The sequence below is a fragment of the Geospiza fortis genome, unplaced genomic scaffold, assembly GCF_000277835.1.
Source record: "Geospiza fortis unplaced genomic scaffold, GeoFor_1.0 scaffold46, whole genome shotgun sequence".
Classification (NCBI taxonomy): domain Eukaryota; kingdom Metazoa; phylum Chordata; class Aves; order Passeriformes; family Thraupidae; genus Geospiza; species Geospiza fortis.
Genome location: NW_005054586.1, coordinates 1 through 8,244, shown reverse-complemented (window position 1 = coordinate 8,244; position 8,244 = coordinate 1). Strand labels below are relative to the sequence as shown.

Sequence of the window (8,244 nt, the reverse complement as noted above, 5' to 3'; positions counted from 1 at the left end):
GTGAAAAAGGACCTGGAATAAACCTGCTCCTTGTACTGAACAGCTTCCCTCCCCCCAGGCTGTGCCCCAGCACCTTGGAAGACGTGGCAGGCCCTGTCCTGTGTCCTTTTCACTCTGCAGCTCTCCTGGGGGCAACCACAGCTGCCTCGCCACTTTTACACATCCTTTGTGCCCACAGATCCATCTGCTGTCTCACCTGGATTTATAGTGCCCCCACAGGACAGGAATTCCATGGTTAGGGGCACAAAGGAGCCCTGACACCAGGATTATCCCAAGAGTGGCCAGAGCCCTGTTCCTGTGTTCCTATTTTGCAGCAGGACTGCTTGGGGGGCACATTTTTGGGGCACATTTTTGTTCCCTGGAGCTGGGAGCAGCGTGAGGACCCTGGATCACACCCTCCCTCCATCTGAGCTCCTGTGCTGCTCAGCTGCTGGGTTAAAACCCTATTTTGTGTTCAGAGCTTAGACAGGACACCTTGGGGGGCACATTTTTGTTCCCTAGAGCTGGGAGCAGTGTGAGGACACTGGAGCACACCCTCCCTCCATCTGAGCTCCTGTGCTGCTCAGCTGCTGGGTTAAAAACCCCGTTTTGGAGGAACTGCACCAGAGATTTCCCACTGAATTAGCAACACATCAGCATCCACAGAGATGTGACAGAGGTGAAAACCCTTCCATGGGTAACTCCTCCTCTTCCATTTCCCTGTCAGCATTCCTGAGGACACACCAAGCTGGCAGGAGGCTGTGGTGGGAAGGATGAGCCTCCCCAAAAAACCAACTGCTGGCATTTCTGACTGCAGCTGCTGAACACAGCACTGTGATTCACTGCAGGGCCTGCAGGGCACGCCCAGATGTGCAGCTGATGGATTCCTGTAAAAATCAGTGACCTGCAGCTCTGCAAACAAACAGAATCAGCACTGACTAGATCTGTCCTCAGCTCTGAAGTGCATCATGTGCCACACACTGCTAATTCAAGTTAATATTGCCCAGGTGCTGAGCTATTCAATATCACTTGTTCCTCCCAGAAGCCTCCAAGCTGCTGCTTTTCTGAAGCCCTTTTGGTAGTGCAAAGATGGGAATTCTGTTATCCCACTTGCTTCAGCTATTTAATAACCTGCCTACGTTTTTTACGTTTTTCCACACATCAAATAAATGAAGTGGAATACAAAATGGAACATCTGTTTCTTTCTCTGGTTGACATTAGAGGCTTAGACTCTAAACAAATACATTTAGGAAGTTTTTTTTAGGAATTTGTTAGGCTGAACACAGCTAATCAAGGCAGCAAAAATCTTGTGTATTTTCAGAATGACCCCTTTGTTTGACCTCAAAATTGTGTATATTATTTTAAGTTTCTGCACATGCAAAACCTAGATGATGAAAGTCCCAGTTTTCTTTCCTTCTCCCCTGTTCTCCTTTATTAAAACTCCTTTAAAAGCAAATGCATGTTTGGGAAACACAGCACAGAAAGGGTTCTGGAGGAATGTTTTTAACATAAATAAATGTTCCCCAGGCATCAGCAGCTGGAAGGTGTGAAACATCCCTGAGAGGGCACCAGCATTACATTTGGATTAAGCATTAATCCACCAACTTCACCTCATTTCTGGTTGATTAATCCCCAATAAATCAGGTGGATCCATTGATCATTCTTTTTTTTTTTTTTTTTTTGCTGAATACTGGAGTTAATAATGTATTAACCAAAAGTTCCAGCACTCAGCCTGCTATTTTTTCCCCTCTTCATTTTCCCAACTGGCAGAAGATCAAGGCTTTAAAGACTAATGAATAGAAGTGGAAAAAAATTTATTTCTTTTGGATGTATTGAATAGTTTAATAAAATGAGGGAAGATGAACATTCTAGTGACAGATAGAGGGAAGATGGAATTTCCCAAAGCAAGTTTTCTTTCAAGTATTCCCTGGATTTTTGGATACCTTACTCCAAAAATGCAGCAGTACCATTATTTTACTCTGTGATGCACAGCACAGTTTGGAATAGAGTTGCATCCTGATGGAGAAGATACTTCTGGAGAGTTTGATGGAAAACAAATTAAATAGAAGCATTCCCAGGGGCAAGGCCACGTTGGAAATTTGTTGGTTTTTTTAAAATTTTACTGTCACAGCAACTTCATTCTCGAAAATAATTTCCCAGGATTCAGCTGTGTCTCCAGCTCTTGTTTTCTGAACTGTCAAGTGCCTGTCACACACTCCAAGCATTTTTAATCATCTTTTCCATTCAACTCTGCTGTCAGGAAAACTACACTTCTCTCTGGATCACAATTTTGGAAAACTGCACTTATCTGTGGATCACAATTTCAGAACTAGACTCTTCTCTGGATCAGGATTTCAGGAAAATCACACTTCCCTCTGGATCACAATTTCAGAACTAGAATCCTGTCTGGATCACAATTTCAGAACTAGACTCCTCTCTGGATCACAATTTTAGGAAAACCACACTCCTGTCTGGATCACAATTTCAGAACAAGAACACTCTTTTGATCACAATTTTAGGAAAACCACACTCCTGTCTGGATCACAATTTCAGAAGAACCACACTCCTTTCTGGATCACAATTTCAGGAGAACCACACCCCTCTCTGGATCACAATTTCAGGAAAATGACATTTTTCTGGATCAGCATTTCAGAAAAACCGCACTTCCCTCTGGATCACAATTTCAGGAGAACCACACTCCTCTCTGGATCACAATTTCAGAAAAATCACACTCCTGTCCAGATCACAATTTCAGGAAAATGACACATTTCTGCATCAGGATTTCAGGAAAACCACACTTCCCTCTGGAGCACAATTTCAGAACTAGACTCTTCTCTGGATCACAATTTTAGGAAAACCACACTCCTGTCTGGATCACAATTTCAGAAGAACCACACTCCTTTCTGGATCACAATTTCAGGAGAACCACACCCCTCTCTGGATCACAATTTCAGGAAAATGACACTTTTCTGGATCAGGATTTCAGGAAAATCACACTTCCCTCTGGAGCACAATTTCAGAACTAGACTCCTCTCTGGATCACAATTTCAGGAAAATGACACATTTCTGGATCAGGTTTTCAGGAAATTCACACTTCCCTCTGGATCACAATTTCAGAACTAGACTCCTCTCTGGATCACAATTTCAGGAAAATGACACATTTCTGGATCAGGTTTTCAGGAAATTCACACTTCCCTCTGGATCACAATTTCAGAACTAGACTCCTCTCTGGATCACAATTTCAGGAAAATGACACATTTCTGGATCAGGTTTTCAGGAAATTCACACTTCCCTCTGGATCACAATTTCAGAACTAGACTCCTCTCTGGATCACAATTTCAGAAGAACCACACTCTTGTCTAGATCACAATTTCAGGAGAACTACACTCCTGTCTGGATCACAATTCCAGGAAAACCACACTTCTCTGTGGATCCCAATTTCAGGAGAACCATACTCCTGTCTGGATCCCAACCACTTCCCCACCACACTCTGAAGAGCAGGAGCACAGAGGAACCTCCTGCAGCAGCAAGCAGCTGCTTGGCCAGGAGCTCCCATGCCATTCCAGGTGCTGGGGCAGGTTTCCATGTGATGGACTAGGAAGTCAGCAGGTTTTTTTCCAGAATTAGCTCTCTATTCTCGGCACTGCTAACGCAGAGCAGGGCTTCAAAAGTGCAACAAAAGCCAAACAAGTGCTGAATGAATGTTTCAGGGGCTGAAAACCAGCAATGGGACTCAATGGTGATTGTGGTGGGTCACAATTGGCCATTTAAAAATATTTAAGGGGTTAAAAAGGGACTGTTTTAGTTTGTTACTGTCAGTCAGGGGAAAAAACCCAACCAGAAAATGCAGCACAGGCACCAGAGGAAGCTTCCTGAGCCTGAAATTCATGTGATTGTGTAAATCCTCCCCCATTATCCTGTTCCATGCCCAGTGCTGGACAGGACACACCACCAAAGAGGGCAGCCCAGGGTGAGGGAGTGCTGAGAGAGACAGCACTAAAGAATTCCTAAAGCTCTTCCCAAACTGAGCTGGGAACTGATGATCCAACAGCACCATCTAGTTACAAACCTGGGAACAGGAACAGCTGCATGGCTTGGCCTCAAGTGCCAGCTCAGGAATGAGCTTTGGAGCTGCTGCAGAAGCTCCAGAATCAGCCTGGAACCCTTCTTTGTCTCCAAACAATTCTCTAAAGGCAGAATTTCACCAAGCAGGCAAATGTTCCCATTGGATAATCTCATGCCAAGCAGCCAGAGGTGTTTCAGAGACCTCAGCCACCACAAGAAGCACATTTCTAACAAATGGATGCAATTCAGCCAGCTGGGTAAAGCTAAAACCACCCCTCACAGATTGTGGGCAGCAATCTAAAGGTGATTTCCTCTTTTTAAAAGGATTTCATTTCTTCAGCTCTAGAATTATCCCAGAGGAATTTGGGCTGGAAGGGACCTCAAAGCCCATCCAGTGCCACCCCCTGCCATGGGCACGGACACCTTCCACTGTCCCAGGTGGCTCCAAGCCCTGTCCAGCCTGAGCTGGGGCACTTCCAGGGATCCAGGGCGTCCCCACCCTCCCAGGGAACAATTCCTAATTCCCAAAATCCCACCTAACCCTACCTTGGCTCATCAACCACAGCCCTTGCAATACATGAAAGGAATTCTCTTCCAGGCCTGGATCTCAGCCAATCCCAAACTCCAGAAAGGAGGATACTCCCCCCAAGAGTCAGATCTGCCATCCCAACCTCCTCAAGGTGCTGGAAAAGAAAGGAAAGCCAGAAGAGGCAGACAGGAGTCTGCTCCCAGACTCTTCAGGAGTCACCACTGATTTCCCAGAGCTCTGTGAACAGCCGGTCTCCAACACTACTACAGACCACTCCTGAAAATCATACACGTAGGAAAACCCTAAAATACTGAATTAAGATTAAAATACATGTGATTGGAAGATGTAAGAGCTCATGGAATGCATTCACCTCCCCAAAACATCACGCACTTGTCTAATTTCATGAGACTTTTATCACTGCAGTGCCTCAGTGCCTCTCCCCAGCACACCAAAATGGATTTAGAAACTTTCCACGGGATCAGAAGAGTCCATCTCAGTGTTCTGCCTTTGCTGCCTCTCATACCAGGTTTGTGATCACTGCTAGATCCTTCCCACACACTTTCTAAGTGATCAAAACAACAAAAAAAACCCCTACAAAACTCAGCAAAAACAAAACCTACCTTCCCCTTCTTAACTGTGGAAAAAAATCACAAAAGCAAGACAAGACATGACAGAGAAAAAGCTTGATCACAGATGGAATAAAACACATTTAAAGCAAAGGAAAAGGTCACAATTGCAACATCTCATCTCCCAGTTCTTTGAAAGCCACTGCCACCTCACCCTGTCTGTGGTCTGCGATGATTTCTGTGATGCCTCAAAATCCTTCTTTGTTTCTAGGATTCTTTTCACCAGGCCACCTGTTGAAAAACCAGGATTTTTCTAAGCATTGATGGATACTTAACAGTCTCAAACATTCAGACAATAAAATAAAACCCAACTGTTTCGTTTTTTTAATGCAGACAATTTTTAGAGCAACATAAACAGCATTTTATTTTGTATTTTAAACACTGACACACAAGGTATTTGCTATCCGACCTTTTTTCTCCCAAGCTTTTCTAGAACTTGTCTTTAAATCCAACCTCCTATCTCAAGCTGTACCTGACACTTGAAGAAATGTTAATTTATGAGCTTTATGCAGCATTTTAAATCCTGCTGACATTGAGGATGCATAGAAAGCGTGTCCTTAACACAGTTGTAAATCCAGCTGCACAGGAAAACAAGCCTGGGTAAATAAGTTGGGTTTTCCTGCAAACGTTGCAAACTCCTTCCCTCAGGAGGGATTTTAGTGCTCTGCTCAGCACTTTAAGTGTTCAGCATTTGCTTTAAACCCAGGGGTTGATTCTAGATCTGTACAAATATACATAAAAGCAAACCTACCATGCTTTTGATCCTCAACCAGCTCCACTTCTGGCTCCTACACATGCAGGAAAAGAGCTTTAGTTGCAAAAAGTTGGCATTGCTGTCATATGGAACTATTCAAAAATATTCAGCTGGAGGATATTTCAACAAGTCAGGGAATCATGGAATGGTTTGGGTGGGAAGGGACCTTAAAGCTCATCCCATTCCACCCCTGCCATGGGCAGGGACACCTTCCACAGTCCAAGGGTGCTCCAAGCCCCAGTGTCCAACCTGGCCTTGGGCACTGCCAGGGATCCAGGGGCAGCCACAGCTGCTCTGGGAATTCCATCCCAGCCCCTCCCCACCCTCCCAGCCAGGAATTCCTTCCCAAAATCCCATCCAGCCCTGCCCTCTGGCAGTGGGAGCCATTCCCTGTGTCCTGTCCCTCCATGCCTTGTCCCCAGTCCCTCTCCAGCTCTCCTGGAGCCCCTTCAGGCCCTGCAAGGGGCTCTGAGCTCTCCCTGGAGCCTTCTCCTCTCCAGGCTGGACATTCCAAACAAAACATGGAAAAAGGTTCAGTCAGCTGCAACAGGAACAGACCTTTGGCATCTCTGGCAGGGGCCCTGCTGTCTCCACCACGAACTGCTCATCCTCCTCATCAGAAACCTGCTGCTCCCTGAGCACGCTCGGGGCTGTTTTAGCACTGCCGCTCCTGCCAGGGACACAGGGAACAGGGGACTGAATGCAAGTACTGAGATCTATCAGAATAAACTAAACTCAGCTAAAAGCCATCAAACATCACAGAATCTCAGAATCACTGAGGCTGGAAAAGTCCAACCTGTGAGGAATCCCCACCCAGAGCACTGAGTGCCACCTCCAGGTCTTCCTTGGACACTCCAGGGATGGGAACTCCACCATGAGGGGACCATTCCAAACTGGTGATGCCAGAGGAGCTGGGAAGGGTGTGCTCCAAGGAATACCCTCACTCTACATATCCCTCATCCCTCACCTTTCTGGGGTTAAGAGCTCAGTGCTCTCCTGATGTTTCACTCGTGGGGGTGCCGGCCTCGCGCTGCCAGGACGGGGAATCCGTCTGCGCAGGAATGGGAAAAATCACCTTCACAAGGGACACAGTGTGGCATTCACAGTCTCTGAAAAATCCCCTCGCCCAGGATTCTTCTCCTGGGAAGCTGAGAAGCCTCAGAGAAAAGGAAAGCAATTCTTATCTCATTTGCTTCTCCTGTGTTGTGCTCATGTGGAATGTGTTTGGAGATTGTTTACCCACAGGTGATTGTTCCATTGGATTCTGCTGTGAGTTGTTTGGGCTCATTCTAACCTGAGCAGGCAGCCAACCAGCAGAACACCCATTCATCATCACTGGCCAACTAGCCTCATTCCCTTACTTCACAATTATCCTAGTTTTATTCCCCCTTGCGGCCACCCTAGAAAATAAACTACCCAAACTCTAATTAACTCTAATAGTTTATAAAAACATTGGTCTTGTAAGCTAAGGATTGAAGACTAAACCCCTTCTTAGAGTTATCCCACCACCCCATCTCAGGAAGAAAGGATTCAAACCCTCATCTCCAACTCCCAAAGCTGGCATTTTTAACTAAACCACTTCCTGATCCTTCCCCTAAACAGCCCAAATCGCCCCCCACAATCCCTGGGTTGAGACTCTGGAAAAGAGACTCTGGAAAGAGTCAGGAGTTTTCATTATTATCTTTTTAGCAGAGACTCTGGAAGAGTCAGGACTCTGGAAACAGTCAGGAGTTTTCATTATCTTTTAGCATTTTGTAAGTATCCTTTCTGTATTCTTTAGTATTGTATAGTATTTTTTAATATAATACAGTATCATAAAGTAATAAATTAGCCTGCTGAGAACATGGAGTCAGATTCATCATTTCTCCCTGCCACGGGGGTGCCTGCAAATACAACAACACAGCAACACAAGCCTTTGCTGAGCAAAAAAAAATAATTTCAAACATTCTAATTGAAAACTGAGTTCACCTCACCCATAATGCCATTCTTATGGAATGCACAGAGGAAACGCAATGTTCTCCTCAAAAATTTTACTAAAAATTTTACTCCAAAATTTTACTCCATGGAGCAGTTTATGGGTTGAGAAGGGAAGAAAGGATGGAAACACACCTTTGGGCAGGCCGAGGTGGGACATCAGGAGGTGCTTCCCCATTTTCAGGCTTGTCAGGAGCTGCGTTCTCCGCTTCTCTTTCTATGAAACAAAACACCATAAAAGTGGGGCTTAGCTGGGCCAGGAAAACCTCATTTTTTTATGACAGTGTTTGGAATCTTAGCACTGCACTGAAAAAAAA

At 45.3% G+C, this 8,244-nt stretch overlaps 1 protein-coding gene across 1 annotated transcript in view; it reads right to left on the bottom strand.

The window, feature by feature from the left end:
- The window catches only part of TRAF3IP1 (TRAF3 interacting protein 1), a gene marked incomplete at its 5' end in the record, with an annotated part of 14,350 nt that extends 6,206 nt beyond the window's left edge, over nt 1–8,144 (bottom strand). The window contains 5 exons of the mRNA XM_005429924.2: nt 5,354–5,430; nt 5,951–5,987; nt 6,512–6,623; nt 6,921–7,004; nt 8,063–8,144. Of these exons, the coding sequence (XP_005429981.1) occupies nt 5,354–5,430; nt 5,951–5,987; nt 6,512–6,623; nt 6,921–7,004; nt 8,063–8,144 (392 nt within the window). The remainder of the gene's footprint in view (nt 1–5,353; nt 5,431–5,950; nt 5,988–6,511; nt 6,624–6,920; nt 7,005–8,062) is intronic.
- Between the last annotated feature and the right edge of the window lie 100 nt (nt 8,145–8,244).